The 26,031-nt window shown below is 56.3% G+C and overlaps 3 protein-coding genes across 5 annotated transcripts in view; 1 reads left to right on the top strand and 2 right to left on the bottom strand.

Moving 5' to 3' along the window:
* Fxyd1 (FXYD domain containing ion transport regulator 1) overlaps positions 1-2,157 on the bottom strand; it is a 3,987-nt gene extending 1,830 nt beyond the window's left edge. Inside the window, exons 1-4 of the mRNA XM_005400027.2 lie at positions 2,001-2,157; positions 1,021-1,085; positions 555-587; positions 38-112 (exon numbers count right to left, since the gene is read on the bottom strand). Of these exons, the coding sequence (XP_005400084.1) occupies positions 38-112; positions 555-587; positions 1,021-1,081 (169 nt within the window). The 5' untranslated portion in view covers positions 1,082-1,085; positions 2,001-2,157. The remainder of the gene's footprint in view (positions 1-37; positions 113-554; positions 588-1,020; positions 1,086-2,000) is intronic.
* A 24-nt stretch (positions 2,158-2,181) lies between these two features.
* Positions 2,182-17,258, top strand: Lgi4 (leucine-rich repeat LGI family, member 4). 3 transcript variants are annotated; one of them, XR_001236912.1, is made up of 10 exons: positions 5,456-6,721; positions 7,095-7,166; positions 7,437-7,508; positions 8,238-8,309; positions 8,419-8,490; positions 8,711-8,880; positions 11,256-11,420; positions 11,494-11,999; positions 12,903-13,786; positions 16,835-17,258. XR_001236912.1 is itself a non-coding variant. In XM_013522440.1 (9 exons), exons 2-9 carry the CDS (start codon positions 7,147-7,149, stop codon positions 13,215-13,217), a joined length of 1,392 nt encoding a protein of 463 aa, XP_013377894.1. In that variant the 5' UTR covers positions 2,182-3,284; positions 7,095-7,146; the 3' UTR covers positions 13,218-13,911. The 3 variants fall into 3 exon arrangements, 2 of the variants coding, with proteins under 2 accessions (XP_013377894.1, XP_013377893.1); XM_013522440.1 differs by lacking the exons at positions 5,456-6,721; positions 16,835-17,258 and adding an exon at positions 2,182-3,284 and having other exon boundaries at positions 12,903-13,911; XM_013522439.1 differs by lacking the exon at positions 16,835-17,258 and having other exon boundaries at positions 12,903-13,911.
* On the bottom strand, positions 14,751-21,786 carry Fxyd3 (FXYD domain containing ion transport regulator 3). The gene is made up of 8 exons (XM_005400030.2): positions 21,663-21,786; positions 17,968-18,021; positions 16,583-16,615; positions 16,462-16,485; positions 15,551-15,625; positions 15,435-15,471; positions 15,099-15,136; positions 14,751-14,960 (listed from the first exon to the last, which is right to left on the bottom strand). The coding sequence occupies exons 2-8, from the start codon at positions 18,005-18,007 to the stop codon at positions 14,941-14,943; spliced, it is 267 nt and encodes an 88-aa protein (XP_005400087.1). The 5' UTR covers positions 18,008-18,021; positions 21,663-21,786; the 3' UTR covers positions 14,751-14,940.
* Between the last annotated feature and the right edge of the window lie 4,245 nt (positions 21,787-26,031).

Here is a 26,031-nt window from a genome sequence, read left to right as displayed (position 1 = left end):
GGGGCGCGGCGGGGCGGGGCGCAGCGCAGCCACTCACTGAGGATAATGAGGATTCCCAAAATGAAGAGGATCCCCGCTATGGTGAGGCCTCCGATCCGCAGGGATTTGTAGTCTGCGGGCAGCAGTGAGGAGGGTGAGGGCAAGGAGAGGAGGACAGCAGCCGACTGGGGAGGAGTGGGCAGGCCAGGGAAGAGGAGCGGAAGAAGGCGTGTAGTAGGGGTAGGTAGAGGTTAGAGGAGAGCGGGGAGCGACGCAGAGGTGGGGAGGGAGAGACCAGGGCTGGGTTAGGGTTAGGGTTGGGTGGGTGGAGGCTGGAAGGAGGACGGAGTGGAGGAGGGGGCGGGGAGGGAAGAAAGGACAGGGGGCAGCTGAGGATGGGCTAGGAGTTACTGAGAGACTGGGTCAAGCGGAGAGAGGCAGAGGGGGATCAAAGGAAAACAGACAGACAGACAAGGGGGAGAAGACAGCCACAGCAAGGGAAAGAGAGAAGGACGGAAAATATAAACCCGGAGAAGAGGGGGCAAACCGAGGCCCTGGCTCCAGCTCCCCCTCACCGTAGGTGAATGGGTCATGCTCCTGCGGTGCTTCTGGAAAGAAAGGGAAAGCAGGAGTTAAATGCTTCTTGGGCTCTTGGGCTGGAAGGAGCATAATAAGAAGACCATGTGAGGGCTGTACCTTCCTAGGCTGAGAATTTGGGGGTCTGGGACCCTGGGCAGGCTGCCCACCTTCTCTGGGTCCCTCTGTACTGACCTGGGTGGAGTGGGCATCTCACTGCCCCAGCGCCCTGATGTCTTACAGGTTGTCGGTGATTCCATCACTCAATCCGGGAGCCAGCTTCCAGGCCCCCCCCCCCTTCATCTGACCCAGAGCACTCTCTCCCCTCACCTAAATGCCGGCCTGGGATTGAACCCTACCCGGAGACCCCTAATTTTCTGGTGTTCCGACTGAGTTCATTTATGGCAGGGTCTTCCCCTTGGTTCTTGAACTGTGCATCCCGCCGCCCAGCCTCCCTTTACTCACCTGCATTGGCCGTGGTGAAGAGAACCAGGAAGACAACCAAGACATCTGTGAAGGATGCCATTGTCCTGAGGGACAGCAAAGGGACGGCATGTGTGTACCCTCACCACCACCCCAAAACCAAGGGATTAAGTCGAAAACAGTCTAGGGACTTAGTCACGAAAGTGTTGGTTACCCGGCTTAGTTGCCTGAGAAACAGGCACCCTCTGCTCCTCAGATTGGGACCGTTTCACCGAAGCAACTCACATAACGGGGGTCACATGGAGCACAGCGCGGTGAGGTTAGGGCTGAGACAGTCCACAGACCTCTCCACAGGCCTCCTCCCCCACAGCAGGGCCCGAATCCCCAGACCTACCCCAGCAGGGGAGGCAGGTGGAGAGACAGATGCAGCTGGGCACACCCCAGTTCCTCCCGCCCCCCACTCGGTGGCCTCACAGTATCCCGGACAACTGCGGCTTTCCTGCCCTCCGTGCCCGCCTGCTGTCCGCTTGACCCTGGGTATAAATATCTCCCACTTCACCCTGGAGGAATTTGCCTCTCTCGGGCTACCATGGCAACAGCTTTCCTCCCCCAACCCGGGGGTCAAGCACAACCCCGCTGGGGGAGGCCCAGCTGCCACATGGCCACAGGGCTGCCCCTCAGGGCAGGGCCACCCAGCCTGCTCTCCTGGGAGCCATGAGAAAAGGGAAAACACTCCCTCTGCCCGCCTCCGGGTGACATCTTTCATAACTAGACAACTCAGGAGAGTGACGTGAGGCTCACACTTGTGGGCCTAGGAGAGGAAAGATAGATGCCAGGGACAGGGACACACTTGCAAATATGCGTATTACACACACACACACAGTGATGGGGCTGGAATGGAGAAGGTGGGGTATAGACACAGTCAGACACACACAGATCTGCTCCGGGCCGCCAGTTCCCCCAAACAGTGACACAAACAGACCTACATGTGTCTGAACCCCACGCCCAGCCAGGGGACTCACACGGCAGCGGAGGGAGGAGCCGCACCCTCACTCCCACGCCTGCAGAACCCCAATGTCACACTCTCCTCCTTCTTGAGCCAGGCCTTCCTGGGAAGCCACAGGCTGGCCACTCCTGCTCCCAAAATAGGCTGCCCAGCCAGGGGAGGGAAGGGGTTTGGAGGGAAGAGGTGGGGACGCTCACCCCAGTCAGGTTGTCCCCTGCTGAAAGAAGGCCCCCAAATGTCCAGCTGTGCCCCTGGGGGCTGAGCGCTTTGGACCCCCTGGCTCAGAGCTGGATGCGCCACCCCGGCAGGCTCCCCTCCTGGCCCCACCCCACCTCTGCCCTCCCCAGCCAGCAGCTGTAACTGGAGCCCAGGCTGGAGGGGGGCCAGGGGCCGGCCCCCAGCCCAGACCGCCCTGGCCCGCTGTGTTAACTCTCTCAGCTCAGACTGAGGAACAGCCGGCCAGCCGTATGGACACACACACACACACACACACACACACACACACACACACACACACACACACACACGCTCACCTTGGCATAGAGTGCTGAGCTGGGGCAGGGGAGTGACTTCTGTGCTGCTCCCTGGGAATTAGGCCCAGCTGGGGCCTGAGGTCAGGCAGCCCAAGTGCTTAGGAGCCCACTGACCTCTGACCTCCACGTTCTGTGAAACCCTTGACAGTACTGTCGGGCTGTTCGTGGGGTGAGGGCAGGGAGTTAGTGTGTATGCGTCTGTGTGTGTGCCGTCTATTGCTGACTAGGATTCCACCAGGGATGCACACCACTCCCTCAGACACATACTTACACACACACACGGTCATGGAGATACCCAAAGACACACACACGCAATCAACATGTCTTAAATGCAAAAGACCAAGACGAACAGATCTGTGCACAAGCACACACTCGTGCTGAATGGCTTCTGTACAGAGCCACTGATAGCCACACACCCATCCACTCTTACAAACAGAAACAAAGATACATATTTTAGTGAAGACGTGCTCACAAATGGCCCTGCAGAAATGCAGGGTTCCACGCAGAACACATGAACTCAAAGGCACTGACACAGCCAGCAAAGACGTGAAGGCCAAAGCCCTTGTGTACACACAGACCACATGTCTATGGCCACAAGCAGGCACAGCGTCAGGGAGACTGCCGTAAAACCAGCCACTCTGTCACATAGCCACAGACACACACACACTGTGCTCACACCCCACACGCGGGCAGACAGCTCACAGCTGACCACGGAGTCGCAGGCACAAGGGCCTGACACATGGCTCACCCACTCCAGAACCGTAAAGGTATGTTTAGCCTTGACCTTTTCTTTCCCTGGACTTCTGTGCCCCGTGAGGAAAACATCTCTGGTGTCTTCGTGGGCAAGCCAGACCCACAGGTGCTGGTGACAGAGAAACCTAAGGTCAGGATTGGACTCTGTACTCCTGCTTGTGTGATCTTGGGCAGCCATTGTGACTTCCTTGTCCTTCAATTTCCTGGATTATATGATGGAGAAATAGTTAAGGTCATACATATACCCCTGGCCAGTCTCAAAGATTTCTGAACTTGACATTGTCTTATCAGCTCCATTTTAGAGATGGGAATACTGAGGTTTAGCCAAGTGGAGCTGATTCTTCAGAGGTCCCCTGCTGGTAAAAGATAGAACTATCCCATGCTTCAGTTGTCAGAAGCCTGCCCAGATACTACAGAACAGAGTCTAGAGCATTTATACAGGTTCACACCCATGCATGGGTGTAACACACCAAACACACACTCATACACACACACACACACACACACACCTGGTCTCAGAGAACCCAGGCAGCTTCAACAGGCTCCCATATCCCTGTCGTCTGAGTCCTCTTGGCCTCTGCCCCTGGTGGCTGGGCACCCCAAGGTCACCCACAGTCCCTGGTTAATGATAACCTTGCTGTTTATGCAATGGGGAGGGGGAGCAGGGGACACAAAGGGCCAAACAAGGAAGGGCGTCTGGTCAGCTCTTGGCCAACCCAGCTTCCTTCCGGGATGGAGCTAACTCTGGAGCCTTAGGTGTCAGGGCAGAAGAGTTTAGCACTTTCCATCTGTGTCGTGTTGCCAGTGACTTAACCTCCCTGTGACTCCATTGCTGCCTTTGTAAAATGGAAAGGAAGAGTATCCACCTGAGGGAGGTTGAGATGATTATCTGAACAGCCCAGAACAGTGAGAACAAAATCCAGCACATGGTGATTTTTTTTAAAAAGTTAGCTGTCTAGCTGGGCATGAAGATGCACGCCTCGAATCCCAGCACTCCAGGAGGCTGAGGCAAGAGAATCACAAGTTTGAGCCCAGCCTGGGCAACCTAGTGACTTAGTGAGATCCTGTCTCTGAATGAATGAATGAATAAATAAATAGAGCTTCGAATGGAGCCCAGTGCAAAGGCCCTGTGTTCAATCCCACCTACTGCCAAAAAGAAAGTTAGCTGTCATCACTGTCACGGTCACCCTCCTCGTGCACACTGGCGTGAGGACACTGCGGGGCCAGCCATGCTGCCCGTGTGCGTTCAGGCCTATCTTTGTCTTCCGTGTGTCTCTGGCACCAAGCGCTTCTTCTGCACTTTCAAAAACCCTGTAAAGTGCTTCATCACTCCTGCTTTTCGGCTGGGAAAACCAAGAGCCAAAGGGCCTTGCTCCAATCACAAGCTGTTTGGGTGCAGGACGAGGACCTGGAGCCAGAGTTTGTCCCCAAACCTGCTGACCACTTTGGGGTACCCATTCTGTGCTGAACCCCAAGAGGGTGTGTTACTTTCACCATCACACTGAGTCCTGTCCTCAAACCGGGAAAACAGAACCTGGAAGGGTGAATGACTTGCCTGAGGCCAAACAGATCTGGGCTGGACCCTGGATCTCTATGGGGCCGTTAAGCCTCTGATCCTCCAAGTCCTCTCTGGGCATGCACTCCAGGGCCAGAGAGGCTATGTGTATTCCTCAGTCTGGGGGTGTGTCTCCTGACCCCAGGCAGTGAGGTGCGAGGGACACCATGAGAGCAATTAATTAACCTCCATGCCCCTCAGCTTCCCCACCTGTGAAGGGGACATAGCAATACTTCTGGTCTCACAGGGTTGCCGTGAGCACTTAGTCAACTCGTGTAAAGACAGACAGACGCACAGTCAGTACTCAGTAAATAGTACTAGGTCACATTGGGCAACAAGTATCATTTTTTGTATTTTTTGCATTTAATGGACAGACAAGTACTCATGAATTCTGATCTCCAAAGAAAGAAAGCAAAATAACATGGAAAGGGGGGCTGGGGATTTAGCTCAGCGGCACAGTGCCTGCCTGACAAGCACAAGGTCATGAGTTCGATTCCTGGTACCAGAAAAAAAAAACAAAAACAAACAAATCACACAGAGAGGTCGTAGAGCCAGCCCTCTGGGTTTGAACCCTGGCTCTGCCTCCATCTGGGTCACACTGAGCTCAGGTCCCTTGACCTCTTTCCTCAGTTTCTCCAGCTGTAAAGTAGCGAGCGATGAGAACAGTAACGACCCCAGTGGTGAGATGAGGGTCCGGAGGGGAACACTGAAGACACAGCTTGGTGTGGGGTCATGCTGAAGAAAGAGATAGCATCACTGAGGCAAAGTGTTTCCTGGGGTTAAGTGTCTGTCCCAAATGTGTCTGAGCATTTGAAGGGTTAATCTCAGGGGAGGGGAGGGGAGGGACGTCCAGTGTTTGGGGCAGGGCAGCCGTCCTTCCAAGGGTGGCCACCAGAGGGAGCAGCTGGACCTACGCTGGCCCCCGCAAAGCCTTGGTGACAGCACCCACCACACCCTCCAGGAGCCTGGGGAGGGGGCTGGCTGGGAGTGGCCAGGACGTCCCCCGGCCCCAGTATGCTCCTCCCACCCCCTCCTCCTGTCTGCAGAGCCATCAGTCCCCACCCCAGTGACATCCTCCTTGGGCTCCCGGGAAATAGGGCTGAGTGGGCAATCTGGGGAGGGGGCTCGCTGGGAGTGGCCAGGGTGGCTCCAGCCCTGGGTGGCCCCGCCCCCTCCCAAAGAGCCATTCAGTCCCCCAGGGCTGCTCTTCCTATGGCCTCTGACCCCCTCCTCCTTCCTACCCCACTCTGCCTGGCACATCCTGGGCCCAGCACGTCTCTTTCCCAAATCTTCAGGGAGAAGGGGCGTGGGAGGAGGCAGAGACAGTACTGGGCTCTGGAAAGAGGGGGCAGGGAGCTGAGAAATAGACACCAGGCAGAGGGACACACACACACACACACACACACACACACACACACACACACACACACCAACAGAGACCTAAAGAGACAGGGAAACAGAAACAAAGATAGCCAGAAAGAGGGACCAAGATTGAGAGGGGGAAGCAGACTAACGGAGAGGGAGAGGCAGCAAGACAGGGAGCGAGAAAGGCAGAAAATCAAAGAGGAAGAGGGGCAACAACGGGCTGGGAGAGCTGGGAGCCGGGCAGCGCTCCCTGGGGCGGGGTGCAGGGCCGCTGGGCACGGGAGATGTAGCACCCCAGCCAAACTGGGTCCGAGAGAAGTGGCGGAGGGGGCAAAGGTCCAGGGCAGGGGGCATGGCAGGGACAGGGACTCTGCTGCTGCGGCTGCTGCTCCTGGCCGGGGCAGGGGTGGGGGTGGCCTGGAGACCCCCAAAGGGAAAGTGTCCTCTACGCTGCTCCTGCTCCAAGGACAGCGCCCTGTGTGAGGGCTCCCTGGACCTGCCCGAGAGCTTCTCCCCGACGCTGCTGTCGCTGTGAGTGTCAGGCCCTCAGGCCCTCTGTGGGCCTATAGGTGGGGGTGGGAGCCCTAGAACCCCAGAGATGGGGGGTGCCGGGGTCCCAAAGGAATCGGGAACCTATCAGGATCTTGGACAGCGAAGGATGTCGGGAGGAGTGAAAGGGGGCTCCTGGGATTTGGAGGGTACAGGGGGAGCCCTGGGGCCAGAGGGTGAGCTGAATGTTTGCCAGGACCCTTGCCAAGCGAGGAGGGCAGCTGCCCCAGGATGTAGCAAAATGCACCTTGGCACGGGTCATGGGCTCCCAGAGAGCAGAGGGCTCTGGTTCAAGACCAGATCACTGGTGGGAGAGGTTCTCTCCTCACCCACTCCTGCCCATGCACGTGCCCAGCTCACTTGTCAGGACTGGAGTCACCCAGCTGAAGGCCGGCAGCTTTCTGAGGATGCCATCCCTGCACCTGCTGTGAGTAGGGCCTGGCTGGGCCAACCCCAGCTGCAGGGCGTGGGTATTTGGTGGGGGGGTGGGTGGAGCCCGGCCATGGCCAGGCCAGGTTCTTGCATGTGTGAGGCTGTGAGCACACAAGTATATAAAAGCGTCTGTATCCGTGCACACACTCACACCCATGTACAGGTGTGTGTGCACCTGCCTGTGCAGGTTGAGCGTGGGGCAGGGTTAGAATGTCAAGAAAGCATCCCCAGCTCTGGAACATTCTCTGCCTTGCTCCCTGGCCAGCCTCTTCACGTCCAACTCCTTCTCCGTGATTGAAGATGACGCGTTTGCTGGCCTGTCCCACCTGCAGTACCTGTGAGTGAGGCGCGGGGCTGGGAGGAGGAGCAGGGGGTCTCTCTGTGGATCCCAGAGTAGGGGAGGTAGAGGCTGGTTCCAGACAAGGATTAAAGAAAAAAAAATTTTTAAAGGTCTGGGGATGTAGCTCAATGCAAAGCCCCTGAGTTCAATCCCTAGTACTGCAAAGGCAGGGAGAGCGGACGGAGGGAAAAAATATGGTGGTCCCAGTGGTTATGGCGCCATTGGTGGTAAAGTCTGTGGGGCAGGTGTTAGTGACGTGGGTGATGTGAGCACTGGGAATAACAGCGATGCGTTTGGCATGGGCACCGCCGGTTTGTAACAACGGTGGCAGGGCTGGCGACGATGGTGGTCGTCTTCTGGTGTTGGTCCCGGAAGTTGCACGGTGATGCTTACGGATGTTGTTGGTAAGGTGACGGCACAAGAGGTGGTGATGTTGGTGGAGCCAGGGATAATGGCAGTTATTGGTGCCGGGGTTGGCAATGGGGACAGAAGCACTGGTGCGATGCCAGTGGCAATGGCAGCAGCGCTCATAGTGAGGCTGGCAATGATTGTAGGGCTGGTCCTTGGCTCCTGGGGTCGCAGGCTGGGCCCCTGGTGAGCAGGCTTTCCCTGGGGTTGCTCAAGGCGGTGGGGTGGGGTGCAGCACTTCCCGGTGCCTCATGGCTTCCATGGGGTGAGCCCCCCGGGAACTGTGGGCCTGCCCCTCACCCCACTTTCCCTCCACAGCTTCATCGAGGACAACAAGATTGGCTCCATCTCTAAGAACGCGCTCAGAGGACTTCGCTCGCTCACACACCTGTGCGTGCCTCGGTCGCCCGCCCCTCCCCGAGCACCAGGCCCCCACCCTCAGCCCCAAGGGCGAAGCATCTCCAGGCAGCTGCTCACCTTCCTTCTCTCTCTCCCCCAGAAGCCTGGCCAATAACCACCTCGAGGCCCTCCCCAGGTTCCTGTTCCGAGGCCTGGAGACCCTGACTCACGTGTGAGGCTCAAGGGGGCGGGGTGGGGGAGCACTGGGCTGGGCTGGGCGGGTCATCTGGGCCCACTTTGGGTTGGTGCAGGAGCATGTCTGTGAAGACTCTCACCTATTTTTCCTACACCCGTGAGGTGCTATCCCAGACCCTTGCCTGGGGAGGGGCCCAGGAACATGGCCCCAAGGGGTGAAGGCCATGTTGTAACCCCGCCCCGGCCTCTTGCCCCAGGGACCTCCGTGGGAACCCGTTCCAGTGTGACTGCCGTGTCCTCTGGCTGCTGCAGTGGATGCCCACCGTGAACGCCAGCGTGGGGACCGGGGACTGTGCGGGCCCAGCCGCCCTGACCCACATGCAGCTCCGCCACCTGGACCCCAAGATGTTCAAGTGCAGAGGAATAGGTGGGGGCTTTCCCAGCAGAGTGGGAGGGACAGCAAGGGTCCCAGAGGAAATCAGGAGAGCAGAGGCAAAGGCTGCCAGGGCTGCAGCACTGCACCTCACCCCTGCCCTGCCACTTTCTGGCTGGGAGACCTTGAGTACATAGCATTACCAGCTGAGCCTCAGTTTCCTCATCTGTAAAATGGGGTAATAAACAGTGCTGAGGATTGCTGTGAGGACTGAATGATGTGTCTATGCCTGAACAGCATATGACACAGGGCCTGGGACAAGAGGCCCTTACGTGTTCATTCTCGTTGATACCAAACTAACCATTTTAAGATTCTTCCTACGTATCAGGAATTGTGCTGGGACCTGCATGTGCCACGTCACTTCACTAATATTTACTTTCCTTTTGCTTTTCCACAAAGGCATTCTGTTACCTTTTTAGGTGCAGGGCAGTGCAGAGAAAACAGCAGTGGTAAACACAGCCCCTCCCAAATCCCATGGTCCAGAGAAAGCAGGGCACCCGGGACAGCGGCCACCCAGGATGGTCCAAAGTGGCCTAGAGGAGGCACAGAGAGAGAGGGGTCAGACCAGGGCAGAGGAAGCCATGGGAGCTGAGAGCCAGAGCCAGGACCACACAGAGCTGGGGGTCAGGAAAGGGGGGCTGGCCTTGAAGGTCTCCACACAGATGCTATTAATAAAATAACAATAGTAACAATAGTAGCTGGGTGTGGTGATGCATGCCTGTAATCCCAGCTCTCTGGAAGGCTGAAGCAGGAGGATCACAAATTTGAGCCCAGCCTGGGTGACTTAGCAAGACCCTGTCTCAAGTTAAAAGGGAAAAGAGGCTGAGGGTATAGCTCAGTGAGAAGACCCGGGTTCAACTGTAGTAGTAATTATTGTCTGTTTGTAAGAATCATTTTTGTGCTGGGGAACTCATAGAATGCGGGATTTAACTCAAGACTCATTGTTTAGTTTTGGCTGTGTTGGGGAATGAGTGTAGCGCCTTGCACATGCTAGGCAAGTGCTCTACCACTGAGCTATACTCCCAGCCCCGGGGTCACTCTTTATTGAGTTATTCAACAAACATTCAGTGAGGTTCACACTGTGCCTGGCCCTACAAGAGGTAAGGGGCGCACTGGTGACCCAAGTCCTGTGATTTCCAGTTCTGGGAGCTTAGAGTGGCAGACACTAAATAAAATATGGCCCAAGTAAGTACACGCTACACGTGGTGATAAATACAGGAAGTGAGGAGATGTTAAGAGGGAGTCCTCTCTTACAGGGGCTCAGAGAAGGCTTCTCTGAAGAGGGCACACTGGGCCTACGTTTAGCTAGGGGAGAAAGAGGGAAGGACACTCGGTAGAGAGGGACCAGCATGAGCAATGGCCCTGAGGCAGCCTGGAGCCTGTCCTGTTCGATGATCAAAGGAAAACAGGTGTGCTGGGGGGACTGAGGGAAAAGAGGGACACCGCGAGGTCAAAGGTGGCAGAGGCTTCACTGTGCAGGACTTTGAAAGCCAGTTCCATTGGAAGCTGAGCTGTTCTAACAAAGAGGCTCAAAATACCGCAAGTCAGGGAAGACAGATGGGACCGAGATGAGCTGTCCAGGTGGGCGGGACAGCTTCTGTGCAATGTCCTTGTGTGCGTGGTTGACGCTGGGCTGTAACACACCCGTGTACCATCTTGTGAGAAGGGAGGGAAGGAGGACAAGTCCAGGATAAGCCGTTTTCACACAAGCAAGTTATACTTCTGCTCCTGTCCACTGGGAACTTGGTCTTGACATGCCCACACCTAACTCCCGGCAAGGGGTTGGTAGGGGCGCCAGGGCAGCGTGGCTTCAGGCAGAGCCCCCTGGTGGGCAGTGCCACGCTTGCGTCAGGGAAGATGAGAGGGATGGGTTCTGTTGGACAGCTGGCTTCCTGGGGCACTTGGCCTCAGCTGCCTCACCTGCAGAGACCATCACAGAATATGCCTCACAGGAACGTTATCAAGTTAAATGAACGATTACCTGTAATCCCAGCACTCTGGGAGGGAGAGGAAGGAGGACCCCAAGTTCAAAGCCAGGCTCAGCAACTTAGCAACTCAGCGAGGTCTTACCTCAAAATGAAAAATAAAATGGAGCTGGGGATGTAATTCATGGCAAAGGCCCTGGGTTCAATCTGAGCGCCACCACCACCCAAAAATTAGACATGTTGTTTCTGAAGGATTATTTAATGATGCCAAATAGCTTAGAAAATACAACTCACATTGTGAGTTAATATATTTATACATTAAAAAAGATTTTTGCTATATAACCCTACAAGTTGAGCACCATGAATGGCCCTCATGGCAGAGATAGGCTCCGTGAGGACCCTTGGGGTCTCCTGGGCCTGCCTGACTCTCCCCTGCCGTCCCAGAGCTGTCCTGGTTCCAGACAGTCCGGGAGTCGGCCCTGGGTGTTGAGCCCTTCTCCTACCAGGGGGAGCCCCACATCGTCCTGGCACAGCCCTTCGCAGGCCGCTGCCTGATCCTCACCTGGGACTACAGCCTGCAGCGCTTCCGGCCAGAGGAGGAGCTGTCAGGTGAGCCCCCTTGCATCCCCTCTTGCCTGCCGCCAGTCTGCCCAAAGGCCTGACCGCCTCCCGCTGCCCACAGCGCCCTCGGTGGTGTCCTGCAAGCCGCTGGTGCTGGGCCCACGCCTCCTCGTGCTGGCCGCCCGCCTGTGGGGAGGCTCCCAGCTATGGGCAAGGCCCAGCCCCGACCTGCGCCTGGCCCCGCTGCAGGCCCTGGCCCCACGGCGGCTTCTGAGGCCCAACGACGCTGAGATCCTGTGGCTGGACGAGCAGCCCTGCTTTGTGGTGGCCGATGCCTCCAAGGCGGGCAGCACCACACTGCTCTGTCGCGACGGGCCTGGCTTCTACCCCCGCCAGAGCCTGCATGCCTGGCACCGGGACACGGATGCCGAGGTCCTGGAGCTGGACGGCCGCCCCCACTTGCTGCTGGCCTCTGCCTCCCAGCGCCCAGTGCTCTTCCACTGGGTTGGTGGCCGCTTTGAGAGGCGCACGGACATCCCTGAGGCCGAGGACGTCTATGCCACACGCCACTTCCAGGCTGGTGGGGATGTGTTCCTGTGCCTGACACGCTACATCGGGGACTCCATGGTGAGGCTGGACCCAGCCAGGTGGGCGGGCAGCCAGGTTATCCAGCACAACCATCCCACCATGGGCATTTCAGCACTGAGCCTTTCGGGCACACTAACCTCTAACCTCTGACCTGGCCTCACATGCTGACCTTTGAATTCTGACCCTTCCAACAGTGAGTCCAATGCTGTGCGCCCTTCAAGGCTAGCTGACTCTAAACTCCTCTCCTCATACTGACACTGCTCCCGAGACGGATTCCGCAGCCCTACACACACACCAGCTCTGGCTCTGTAACTCAGACACATTCTGGGATGTTTAACCACAGCCTCACCCCTCCCCACCCTGACCCCAGACCCCAGGGCTGACAGTGGTGATAGGCCCTGCCCACCCTGTGCCACCCCCATTCCCAGCACTCTTTCCAGAGCGAGGTGCAGCTAGAGGAGCGTTCGCAGTCTAGAAGGACTCTGGAGTTGACAGTCTCTGATGGGGAACAGACTGGGGACAGGGCTGGGAGACAGGCAGCAGGGAGGAGGCTGGAGAGGGTGGAGGATGGGCCAAGGTGTGACCAGAGCAGGTGGAGAAATGTTATAACTATTGTAGGTAAAACCAACAGATTCTACTGCTGACTCTTCTATGTATGGTGTGAGGAAGAGGAGGCTCAAGAACAGCTGAACAGCTGGGTGGTGACATTAATTTTTATTTTTGGAGGCTACTGGAGATTGAACCCAGGGCCTTGAATGTGCTAGGCAAGTGCTCTACCACTGAGCTACATCCCCCAACCCAAAAGTGGTGACATTTATAAAGTTTAAAATGAAGGATTGGGGGGACCTGTTTCCAAGCTGTGCCAAGTCCTCCTGAGCCTTGAGGACAACAGGCAGGCCTGGCCCCTGGGACCCTGGTCCTAACCAGCTGCCCTGCCCCCAGGTCATGCGCTGGGATGGGTCCATGTTCCGCCTGCTGCAGAAACTTCCCTCACGAGGCGCCCATGTATTCCAGCCGCTGCTCATCGCCAGGGACCAGCTGGCCATCCTGGGGAGTGACTTTGCCTTCAGCCAGGTCTTTCGCCTTGAGTCAGATAAAGGGCTCTTGGAGCCACTGCAGGAGCTGGGGCCCCCGGCCTTGGTGGCCCCCCGCGCCTTTGCCCACATCACCTTAGCCGGCAGACGCTTCCTATTTGCAGCTTGTTTCAAGGGCCCCACACAGATCTACCAGCATCATGAGCTGGACCTCAGTGCCTGAGACTGGACAGGACCTTAGACGTGGCTGGGGGTTGGCATGGGGAGCCTGTGAGTCTGGATCCCCTCTTACCTGGCCTCCTGGCCCTAGCCAGGCTGTGAGATACTGACCGCAGGCCAAGTTCACCAGCCACAGGTCCAGGCTTTAGCCCACCTCTTCGAGGATCTGAGCCGACTGGGGTAAGGGGAAGGTCACAGCTGCTGGACCTTCTGAGCTGACCTTCCAGCATGGCACAGCCTCCCAGGTAACTTGGGAGCTCAGGCTGGGAGCCGGAATACAGAATCAAGGTGGGGAGATGTGTAGAGTTTCGGTTATATCTAGAGGTTATCAGCTAGATGTCTTCCCACCTACCTGCTCCCTAGGAAAGTTAAAGTGAGAGCCTATCTTTCCCCTTCAAACTCAGTCTGGCCAATCGCATTAATGGGGAAGTGCCCGCCTCCATGACGTCACAGTCGCAGGGTAGTTTTCCCTGCCGGATGGTAATTCCCTCTGCTGCTTGTGCGCATGTCTGCTGCCAGAAGCTGTTCCCCGGCGTTTCCTCCCTCTTGCGCGTGCGCGTGCTTGGGTGGCAGGTAAGGAAAAAGTCGAAATTGAGAGGTGTAGCGGGAAGCCCCTGGTACCCCTCCCCAAAGAACACCAGGGCCAAAGACAAAAAGTGTGTGAGCTCAATAAATGGCACTGTGCACCTGCCCCGCCAGTTGCTGTGGGATCACTGGGAGGGGATTTTTTGAATGGCGTGGGGTGCGGGTGGTGTTTGAAAAGGAGATCGCAGGGAGGAGTTTGACCCCTCCCGGGGGTCCCTAGGGACTGTGGGTGGGTGGGGTGCTCTTGGGATCGTGTCGTGTTAGGTATGATTAGGAAACAGGTCACAAGATTATTATGGGTGTCTTTTTCCAGGTCATGTCTTAAGGGCATTATAGGAGATATTTTAGGTGTTTTGGAGAGTTTTGGGAATTTGATGGGGGTGGCTGATGGGAACATTTTGGGTGCTTTACGGGCTATTGGGGAGTCAAGGGAATTTGAGGCTCAGTGGAGAATCTCACACTGTGTGGCCAGTATGTATTATCAGGGGTGTAATGGGGACCCCCTATGATACGGAGGTCTCACAGGGACGTCTGGGTACTCGTAAGGGTCTCATAATAAAGTGGAGTTTCAGGGGTGAGTGAGAGGGCCTTAGAGGTCTTTACGGTTGTACTCAAACTGTTGTGCACTTCCAGAATGGTAGGCTGACCCTAGGTCCTTGCTTTTCTGGATGCGTCCAGTGTCTGTCTGAGTGCCCCAGCAATCCATCCAGTTAGGGCTCTCAGTCACAAAATTGTTCCCCATGTGCCACTAGAACCTCCTCAGCTGCACAGGAGGTTCCCCTGGCTGTGGAGGCCGGGAGCAGGCCCTGTGAGCTCCACCAGGCCATGAGGCCCTGGCCTTTTCCCAACCAGAGAATCAGCTCCCAGCTGCTCTGCCACCCTCAGCAGGGGCCCACCTCCACCTGCCCCTGCCCCCGCCCCCGCCCCAGTGCGTGGACGGGAGTCTTGTGGCCACCTTGACCAGAGGCAAGATCATTTTATATTAAACACTGAACACAGAATCCCCTTCCATGAGAGGCAAGGCGCAGCCCTGGCGCGGCATCTGAGGAGAGGAGGGGTGCCACCCTGGGGGTGAGGGTCCTGTGGAAAGCCAGGGCACGGGGATAGAAAAAGCTCTCCGTGCTCTTCTGGTTGGTTGGTCCTCAGCAGTTGTGAGCAGAGCCTGGGAGAGGTGACAGGGTCAGCCTGAGGGTAGACAGAGCCCTTTCTCCCCAGTGCATGCAGGCACGCACCCACACCCACACCCACACCCCTACTCCTACTCCCCACGCTGCCCTCGGCACCGTACTGCCTGTCTTACCTGGAGTGATGAGAGGCGGGGCATCTGCTGGACGGTGACTGAGGAAATAAAAGTGGTGAGATCCATACCCACCCCGATTGTCCTGTCCCTCTGGGTTAGAGATGCCGCAGCTTGCCCAGACATTGCTTGCTGGCTGTCTTTCTGGTGCTGGTTTGTACAGCGCTAAGGGACTATGGCATTTCAGAATGTGGGGCCCTCTGGGGATCATGCGCTATGAACAGTAAACCTGAGAAATCATAGTGGCAGAGCCCAGAGGCCTGTGCTCTTTCTGCAAAACTTAGCTTTCTCACCCTGGAAAGTGCTGTGCAAGGCAGGCCTGCCCGGGACACATCTTACCTGGGCTTCTGGCTGAACTTGCACTTGCATTTCCCACCTGTGGAGGGAAGGGAAGTGGTCAGAGGAGGGGACACACAGCCCTGCCAGCCCCACCCCCCACCAGCTCCTGCACTCACTCAAGAGAACAATGAAGCCGATGGCACACAGAACCGCTGCGCAAATGAGCCCGCCGACCCGGAGCCTGTGCCAGTCTGGGAGAAGAGCAGAGAGGACCTCAAGGCCAACCCCGGCCCTCCCCATCCAACTGCCCCCACCCACTTGGCTGATGTGTAGTGAGCGTCTACAGTGTGCAGGGCTCTGGGGATGTGGAGTAAGACAGCAAACCAAAACCCCAGCCGGGCTGGTGCACGCAGTCTAGTCTATATCCACGCAAACAGGACGTTTCTTGTCAGGTCAGGTGGAGCTAAGCGATTGGAAGGAAAATAACCAGGGCAAGGGATGGACAGTCAGCAGGCAGCTCTTGAGGGAGAGTGATTGGGGAAGGGCTCTCTGCGGATGCTGACATTGATCAGATATCTGCAGGAGGTGGATGTGTGAAAGAAACGTGCCATGCACAAGGGTGAGCAGCTGCAGTTGTCTGCTGCGTCTGAGGACCAGCAGGAGGCCAGGGTGGCTGGAGCAGGAGTAAGGGGCAGGAAAGGAAGTGAGGACGGAGGAGCAGGAGGGAAGGAGTGGCTCAGTAGAATCTGGAGGTAGAATGATCATTTGGGTTGAATCGCTCACCTCTTCCAGGAAGATGCCTCCTGTCAGCCCTTCTCCCAGCGATTGGTTGAACCTAATGGCCTTCTGTGGACTGTCCTCACTTCCTGCCTGTGCCTAACTGCCTTGCTGGCATAGAATCCTCCCCTGGGCCAGACTGGCATCTTTTGTTCTTCTAATCCAGCGCTGCTAAGGTTCAGTGCCCTAATTTTAGCCCCTTCCTGTCCTGGCCCCTGGATCACCCACATCAGACCTCAGCCAACCCCGTGTGGCACTGTTGGTACAGAATAGTGTGTGGGGTAGGGAGGTGGTGAAGACGAGCGCTCACCATAGTAGAAAGGACTGTTCTTATCTGCAAAGAGAGAGAAAAGAACGTGGATACAGGACAGCACTCCACGGCAGGGACCCCAGGGAGAATTTGGGGGCCAAGTGGGACACCCCTGACTCACCTTCTGGGTCATTGGCATCCAGGGCAGGCAGGCCTGGGGGAGGGACAAGCGGGGAGAGGGGTCATGGTGATGCTGGCCCCAGCAGAGCTCTTGAGTAGGGCCATGCAGCCTCGGGCCTCCCCTGGAGACAGTTATCACCTCCAGCCTGGCTGCCTGGGCATCACGGACCCAGGGACTCACCCACCCAGCCCCACGCCTTCGAGCAAAACAAGTTCTAGTGGTTTTGCCCAGCATTTGGTTGACTATTTCTAGACACATGGCTAACCCAGGCCTCCGCAGAAACAGAGGACTTTTCTCATCAAGACGACAGATGGCTTCTGCTCCCAGGGCCGTTTCCCCCACACCAGCCGCGCTCAGAGTCCACCCTCCTGACTCTGCAGCACGCACTGCCCACCTGTCGCCAAGCTGGCTCACCATTCCCCTGCAGAGAGACTCCCTGCCATCAGCTTGAACACGCTTCATATAAAATGCCACTTTACACCCCTGCCCGAATGGACTCCTGGTCTTGCCCAACACAACGGGCAGAAAGAAATGCAATGAAAGCAAAGAGCAAGGGTCTCCTTCTGGCTAAAAGCACTGTGCTGCCTCCTGTCTGGGCCTGAATGTTGTGAAAGGGAGATTAATCATTTTTAATTATATTTACAGGGCTGGGGATATAGCTCAGCGGCACAGCGCCTGCCCGGCAAGGGCAAGGTCCTGAGTTGGATTCCTGGTCCTGAGTTGGATTTATAAAAAAAGAAAAATTATATTTACAGCACCAACACACATGCTGATTCTGGGCTAGGCACCGTTCTACGTGCTTTTCACATACTAACTTGTTTAATCCTTGCAATGACTCTGTGAGGAGGTGTTGTTATCCTCTTAGGTTTACAAATGAGGAAACTGAGGCACAAAGTGTCCTGGTCACTTGCTACATCACCACCAAGCTCAGAGGTGTTAAAGGAACCCTGGGCTGAGCCTTCTCCCCTCGATGTCTTCAGTCATACAAGAAAATGGGGAAGATGGTGACTTTTTCTAGTTATGTGAGCCACCGCTATAAAAGGCCTTGAGCCGGGCATGGTGGTGCACACCTGTAATCCCAGCACTCAGGAGGCTGAGGCAGGAGGATCGTTGTGAGTTTGAGGCCAACCTGGGCTACAAAGTGAGCTCAAGACCAGCGTGAACTGCAGAGCGAGATCCTGTCTCAAAAAGACAAAAAAAAGAAGTCTTGTCCTTGTGTGTCCCCTGAAATCATGAGTGTGACACTTCTTACCCTTGAGGGGATGCTGTCCCCAGCGGCCACCCCTCACCACCCCGGGGAGACAGGAGCAAGTGTGTGAGCACACAGCTTGGCACCACCCAGCTGGGGTCCAGGGGAAAAGGCATCTTAAGGGCCACATACTCACCGGCCAGGAAGACCAGCAGGCTCAGGGCCACCTCTTGCATGTCAGAACGCTGCCCTAGAGGAGGCCAGGGAGGGGGTCCAGACTTAGCAGGGCCATCAGGGTGCTGGGCCCTGTGCTTCTGGCTCTCACCCCGTGGCCCCGCTCCACACCAACAGGGCGCCGCCCAGGGTCCGCGCAGGACGACGGTGCTGAGGGAAGAGCGAGCCCCAGAGTCAAGCGGGACCAAGTGAGGACTCAGGCCGGAAGAGGGGCGGCTGTGTCACTCGTCAGACGGAGCTCTCAGGCTCTTAAGTGGACAGCCCCAGCAACCAAGTGAGGGGGGCGCTGCCCACCGTTACCCCCTCTGTGAGATGAGGAAACTGGGCTCGAAAGGGGTGAAAACTGTTGCCAGGATCACTTGGCAAGGAAGCAGGATTTCAACCACGCCCGGCTCCCCAGGGGCTGCTCCTAACTGAGGCCTGCTGGGGCCTCGGGGTGTTTTGGGAAGTGGGGTGTTGGGAGCCAGGTGGCTGGAGGCCCGGGTTCTGGGGAGTGTCCGCATAGACAGCTCGGAGCCTGCCCGGCTCTGCCCAGGCTCTGTAGACGGGGTGGGGAGGAGCTAACGCCAGGCCGGGACAGGGGTAAGGGTCCTGGCTGCAGCTGCGGCTCCGTCTTCGTCCCAGCCTGTCCCTGCCCTCAGCCCTCACAGGACCCTCTCCAGCCCTAGTCCTAGGACAGCCCAAGCCCATCTCCCTCAGACTCTGGGTCGCCCCCACCCCAGCCCCTGCCCCTGCCCCAGGCCTTACCAGGCTCCTGCTGCCACCCCGCACTCTCTCGTTCCCCGGGGAGGCCTGCCCAGCACACAGAGCACTGCTACCCCGTCCTGGCCCAGTAGCCATGCTACCCTCCTCCATGCTGCCTGGCCGCACAAACTCCCTGTCCCTGTGCGTCCCCTGCCCACTCCCCACCCCTGCCCGGCTGCTGCCGGCGTGCAGTGTCATAGTCTTGATAGCAAAAGCTAACACCCCACTCCCCTGCCGGGGACACTGCCCTTGACCTTGCTGTGTTTTCACACATTCAATCCCCAGCAACCCCTAAGGTCATCTCCAGTCCCCATTTCCTTCTTTCTCTTTCTTCCTTTTTTTCTCCTTCTCTCCCTCCTTCCTTCCCTCCTTCCTCCCTCCCTTCTGCCTTCCTTCCTTCCTTCCTTCCTTCCTTCCTTCCTTCCTTCCTTCTTTCCTTCCTTCCTTCCTTCCTTCCTTCCTTCTTTCCTTCCTTCCTTCCTTCCTTCCCTCCTTTCCTCCCTCCCTTCTTCCTTCCTTCCTTCCTTTCCCTTCCTTTCTTCCTCCCGAAGTACTGGAGATTGAGCCCAGAACTGAGCTACATCTCCAGCCCTTTTTAATTTTTTACTTTGACATAGTGCCTTATTAAGCCACTAAGTTGCCCAGGCTGGAATCAAACTTGTGATCCTCCTACCTCAGCCTCCCAGAGTGCTGCCATTATAGGCCTGCGCCACCAACACCCAGCTTCCCGCCCGCATTTCAGCAATGGCAAAACCCATGCTCAGAGAGGGGATGGCACTGTCCAGCACCGTGGTTCAGCTGTGTCTTGTGAGTCTGCAGCATCCTGCATCTCTCGTGACCACCCCAGGCCTGGGACTCCCCCCAGCTTCCCCACTAACTCCAGATGCTGGATCCATAACTCTAGTTTGAGCAACTATCTATTTTCTTTTTAGACAACGTCTCACTAGGTAGCCCAGGCTGGCCTCAAAACCAAGGCAGTCCTCCTGCCCCAGCCTCCAGAGTGAGAGCAACTCTCATTTGCAGGAAGAGAACCTGCCACTTTAGAGAGCATTACCCAGGCGTCTACGGCCCCAGGCAGGTTTGGGGACAGCCAGAGTGGATGGTGGGAAGGGGCACAGGCCCACAGCTGGCCAGTCTGTTGTCTAAAGCCGCCTCAGGAGGCTGACTTTCACGGGTTGATCCCATTGCTAGCAGAAACCTTGGATGTTCGTTGAGTGCTCGCCCCATGCAGGCCTTTTCTTGGCTCTTGACTCTGACTCACTCATCTCCCAGCTTGGTGAAGAAGGCTCCATCATTGTTGTCGAGAACTGCCCCACCCCAGCTAATTCAGCTTGATGCCCTGTGCTGGTACCTAGTGACTGAAGTCTCTTTCCATGGGCTCCTCCGGGATCCCCCTGGCCTGGGAGACGCTGCTCCCCCAACTCTCATGAAACCAGAAGCCTCAGAGACGGGAGGCAAGGGATGTCTTGGCCACGCCCCCGTCTCTGCCCAAGGATTCCCAGGCCAGGCCGTCTGGAGGCTGCCGGGAGCCAGGTGCTGGGCATCTGCCCTCTCTGGCCGTCCTGTTCCAGAGGCCTGTGTCTGTTTCTGAATGACCACAGGTGGCTCAGAGAGGAAGCAGCCAGCACTGGGGGCTGTCTGTCCAACCACCTCTGTTCCTTCCCCGCCATAGAGGTCCCAACTCCGGCCCAAGGCCTGCTTCTGCCATCTGCCCTCCACTGTCCCCTTTACTGTCCAAAAATGGTGGTGAAGAAGGCCATGTTCTGGGGTATGTGGAAGGGTCCTTGTAGTAAGTACCCTCTGGCAACAAAAGGGTTGAACCCCTACGGCAGAATGCCTGCCTTACAGCCTCCCCCAGCTGTACCCGCAGCCATGAGCTGATAGAGCAACGCTGGCGGAAACCACACCAGATGAAAACAGACTTCTCTTTTTTGGGGGAGGGTACCGGGAATCAAACTCATGACCTTGCGCTTGCCAGGCAGGCGCTGTGCCGCTGAGCTAAATCTCCAGCCCTGAAAACAGACTTTTCATGTAAGACCCCTTACTCCCCACAAGCTCTGACCACCTCTGAAGTCGGTGTGCCTGTACCTCCGTATCCGAAGCTAAAAGGCCTTCTGGGAGAGCCAAAGAATCGACCTTGTCAAATTGCAACTTTAAACACACAATTTTAGACACGGCGCTGGCGCCCCTGGGAGACCTACGAGACACTCAATGATCCAGAAAAAGACATTTTTTTCAGACAATCCCATTTACTACCGAGACACTTTTTCCATGTCCTCAAACTCTGACAAAAACCCCAATCTCTCACCCTCGTGGTGCGATTCCTCTCTTGCAAATTTGCCTTCTCTTTCTCTTGACTCTGACCTGAACAAACTTTATCCTCCTTTTTGTTCTGGCCTTGGTAAATTCTTTACCACCTGCATCACCTGCCCTCTATGTGCCTTCTCTCATGGCACTTCCTCCTCTGTATCCCCCAAATCTCCTAGCCAGCTCCCCATGTTATCGCTTCTCCAGGAGCCCCCACCCCCAGTCCTAGTAGTCTCCGGGACTCCCATGCCCCAACACCCTCTGTCCACCCGTCACCCGCTCCATCCAATGCACCTAAATCTCTGGCCCATTCAAACACCTCCAGTCTACCGCATCCACCATCCCAGCTGTCCCAAGCCCCCACTGAATGGGTCCAGCCCTCGCCCCAGCTGTGCAAGCACCTCAGAGAATGAGGGGGAAGATCACCCGGGGGAAGAGAGGGTACTTTCTCCAACCTCCTTCCCCAGAAAAGGATCTAAAAGGGGGAAGGTCCTAAGGGTTCTCACAGCAGAGCTTCTCTGTGGTAGGGGCCGCCAGGGGAGAGGCAGGGAGAGTTTGGGGGCAGAGCCACGGGGGACTTGGGAAGAGGAGACCCCAGCCGCTCACCTGTGGCTCCCGGCTGGGTGGAGGAGGAGGTACTGGGAGAAAGCGAGAAAGCAACTGCCAAGCCGGAGTCTTTATCCGCAGCTGCCACGCCCTGAGCAAACCTGGGCAGGTAGAGAACCAGCCGGTCTCCGTCTCCAAGGCTCGGGGGCTCCCCCACCGCATTCCTCTCTTAAAGGGACAGCTCCTCCCCCTCCCCAGCTCCTCGGACAGGGAGCTCCCTGGAGTCACCAAGGCCACAACAGCCTCAGGTGAGGTGGAGGGAGAGCAGGACAAGCTGGAACTTGATCCCTCAAAGTAGGGAGGGACTTTCTCCAATCCCGTGAACTCTGTGAGGGACCTTGATGGGGGCAGGTGCTGGGGGTCTTTAGTGGCAGACTTCCATCTGGCAGGGCCATGAAGGAAGGTGACATCAGTGTAACAAGCTCACTTCTTGGATTTTGACTGTGCGTTTTGCTTGGGGGCGGGTGGCCGGCAATCCTGGGGGATACAAAGTCCCCTCCAAGACCAAGTCTCACTGTTGACATAGGTCAAGGGTCAGGAGAGGATGCTGAGAAGATTTCAGTCAAGATGTCAGGGAGATAAGGCAACAGCAGTAGGGGTGGGACCGGTGGGGGAGCTGTGGGGCTTTGGACCAGGGTGCACCTCCCATGCCGCCTTGGGGAGACTCTAGAACTGCTCCCCCAAAACCAAGCCAGAGACCCTAGTCCGCGCTCCTCCGAAGGGTGCCGGGGCTCGGTGGCCTGAGGTAGGGTGGCCTCCCACCTAGATGGGAGCCCACACGGTGCTAGGCTCGCTGCTCCTCTGCACTCCTCCCCATCCTGCCCCCTCTTCACGGCATTCCTTCCCTCTGGGGTCTGAACTGGCCCCCACATGGTCCCCTGCTGGGGGTGCCCTCTCCCCCCAATTCCGCCTTCTGAGACAGAGGGACGTTTGTCCGGGGGCTGGATGGAGAACAAGGCCCCATTGAGTGGCTGGTGGAGGATTGGGGTCACAGGGAGGGGCAAGGCCAGCGAAGGGGTGGTTCTACCCCAGCCACCAGCTGGACTCCAGGCGACCGCCAACAGCCTCATGGGGGTGGGGACGAGGGCCTCAGGCGCCAGGCCAGGGACAGGGTGCTTTTGGGAGTGCGCAGAGCAGGACAGAGAAGGAGGGTTTGGGGTCACAGCTCTGCTGGGCACTGGTCTGCTGGGGGCAGGGAGAAGGACCCCACCTGTGATCAGGGAGGGAGGGCAGGTGCAAGCAAGGCTCGCCCAGATAGGCACTTTCTTTAAATGCTCCCCTCTGGCAGTTTCTCAGTTCCAGGCCCTAGGACAAGGCCTCCAGCCACCCCCGTTAAGGAGGGGCCAGGCCCTACAAGGAGAAAAGGGGGCATTAGTGTGACACCCCAAGCAGGAAGTGCAGGGGGTGATAGAAACAGGAAACAGAGCTCCCAGGGAGGGTGGATGAGGGGCGGTATGTGGACCAGGCCAGTTAAGAGGGTCTTTGTGCCTCCTCCCACCACATCTCTTCCCCAGATCCATCAAGCTTGAACTTCCGGGGGTAATGACCCCTTGGTGGTCTTGGGAGTGGAGTGGTGTCTCCCTCTGCTGGAAAGATCCAGAACTACAGGCACCAGAGAGCAGGAGGTGGCACATGCTGAGTTCCCCGGAAGGCAAGTCCTTCACCCTTCGTTCCTACCTGTGTGCTCTCAGATGCCAAAGGAGCCGGGCAAGAATTGCGAATGCTTTGAAGCAGGACAGGTGTGAGACCATAAGGTGCGGTGCTAGCTGGGTAAATTTGCCAAAGGAAGAAAGCAAGGTGTAGGGAAATTGCTGCGTGTGCTACCTTTGTGAGGGGGAAGGACTGTACAGGCATATAAGCAAGTAGGAATAAGATACCTTTGGAGTTTGCACCATGGCTCCTTCTGGGGAGGGGACTTGGGAGGCTGGAGGATGTAATGGAAGCAAGACTCAGCCATCATCATATGCCCTCTTGTACCCTTTGAATTGTTTTAATTAACTAATGTTTTCGAGACAAAGTCTCACTGTGAACCCAGACTGAGCTTGAACTTGCAGTCCTCCTGCTTCAGCCTCCCCAGTGCTGGGATTGCAGATGTGCAGTACCATGCTCTGCTCTCCTTTGAATTTTAGATCCTGAAGATGTACAGCCTTTAACAAATTATAATTAAAACCCTTGAAGGACATTGCAACACAGTTCCAGCCAATGGCTGCTGTATTTTCAGTTGGTGTCAAAAATCTGAATGTTTATGGAGAATTTCCAGTATTAAAGGTGGGCTAGGATTTTATAAAATAACTACACAAACCAGGTGTGGTGGGGTATGCCTTTAATCCCAGCAATTGGGAGTCTGAGGTAGGAGAATCACTGTAAGTTTGAGGCCTACTTGAGCTACATAGTGAGTTCAAGGTCAGCCTGAACTACATAGCAAGACCCTGTCTCCAAAAAAAATATTATGAAGGTGAAACAAAACACATCTAAAGACTGCTTTCAGTTCGCCAAGCTCATATTCTGAACCTTTGACTGCCACAATCTTCCATCCTGAAGCTTAGATGTTTATGGGGCTTATACCCAACCTATGCCAACCACAAATTTCTTCTTAGGCTGGACCTGAGCATGCCATGCTCAGATATGCATAGGACTGCATATCTGAGCATGGCTGATTGCCTTTCTGATCACCTTCCTGATTGCCTGGAAGACCCGGAGACTCCTGTGTGCACCTGCTCCCTGAGACGCTCTTGGAGGGCAGTAGAGTAAAGTCCAGGGGCTTCCTGCTGTCAGGGGCTGGGTCTCTTTTGGAGTGACTCATCTGAGGCAGGCATATTTAAAATGATCATGCAGTCCTCGCTTGGTAATGGGCATAATAATTCCTGGAGCATTCCCAGCATCCTTCTGTCCCAGCGCTCCCGCAGCCGGATCCTCCGCTGGCTTCTTTCCCCCATCTCTGCATGGCTTACTCCCTCATCTTCTTCAAGTCCTGGCTCAAAGGCTCCCTTCCCATGCGGCCTGACCCTATCTGGAATCCTCTCTCCCGTCCTGTCCTTTCCATGCCCTCCCCAGCACATGTTCCAGGAAACTTCTCTTTGCTCTCCTGTAGTACATGAGCCCCGCCTTGATTTTCATCTGAATTAGGGACCAATCTCTACCACATAGTCAGTGCTCATGATGTCTTGATTAGTGATGAAAGGAAGGTGTTCTTCTCCTTCCCCAGTCCCTCCATCCACCAGAAGGGCAGAGCTCCTATCCGGGCGCTCCAAGTCTGGCCTTGGAGGAGCAGACTTGCCGGCAGGCCTGGACCAGCTAGCTTGTCAGTGGGGGCCTGGGCGGGTGACCGTGGCCCAGGTGTGAGCAGGAATGACTGGGAAGCAGTAATTCCAGCCTCTCTGGGCTCCACGTAGCTGGGATGAGGGACCCCACATAGCAGCCTCTTCCCACCCTGCCCTAAGACAAGGACCTCAAACTGGCAGCCCCAGGACTAAACCCAACTGTTGTTAAGTTTCCTTGAGTTTGCAGAGTTACAGGAGAGAATGGTTGCTGCTGTGGTTCCAGTGCATCCCCAAGGTGCATGGGCTGGAAACTGAGCTCCCAGAGCAGCAGTAGAGAGGCGAGTGGTCCCAGGAGACGGGCTCATGCGGCACCACCAGAGTGGCCCGCTGTTCACCAGGGTGTGTTGTTCTAGAAGCAAGTTCAGCCCCTCTCGCCCTCTTGTTTCCTCAATGTCCTACTCTTCCAGCATCGCCCAAGGGATGGCATGGAGGGAAGGACCTCACCAGATGCCTGTGCCACGCTGCTGGCCTTCCCAGGCTCCAGAACCATGAGCCAAATACACTTCTGTGCATTATAACTTAGCCCGCCTTTTATTCTGTTACAGCTGCAGCAAGCAGACTGCTGCATCGCGGGCTCTCTCAGCCTCGGGAGACCTGGCCCTATCTGGCTTCATCTCCAGTTGTGACTTCTCTCCCAAAAAAGGCTTCACTGGTCAGCTGACAACAACAGAAAAGGTAGATAGAAGCTGGAAAAGATGCCTGAAATACCAGAGTGGGGTGGGAGGAGACAGAGAGAAAAGGCAAATGAGGCAGAATATTCTTTTCTGTTTTTCTTTCTTTTTTTTATTTTGTCTTTGTGAGGCAGGGTTTCACTATGCAGTGCAGGCTGGCCTTGAACTCACAATGATCCTCCCGCCTCAGCCTCCTGAGTGCTGGAATTAAGAGACATGCACCACCGTGCCGGCTAATGAGGCAGAATATTGAGAATCAACCAATCTGCATGAAGTGTATTCCGATTCATTGCACTGCTTATGTAACTCTTCTATAGTCAAAATAATTCAAAGTAAGAGTTAGGGAAAAATCAATAAAAATGTAAAATTAATGTTAAC

The sequence above is a fragment of the Chinchilla lanigera genome, unplaced genomic scaffold, assembly GCF_000276665.1.
Source record: "Chinchilla lanigera isolate Chin_1 unplaced genomic scaffold, ChiLan1.0 scaffold00067, whole genome shotgun sequence".
NCBI lineage: Eukaryota > Metazoa > Chordata > Mammalia > Rodentia > Chinchillidae > Chinchilla > Chinchilla lanigera.
This window is presented reverse-complemented; position numbering and strand designations above follow the sequence as displayed.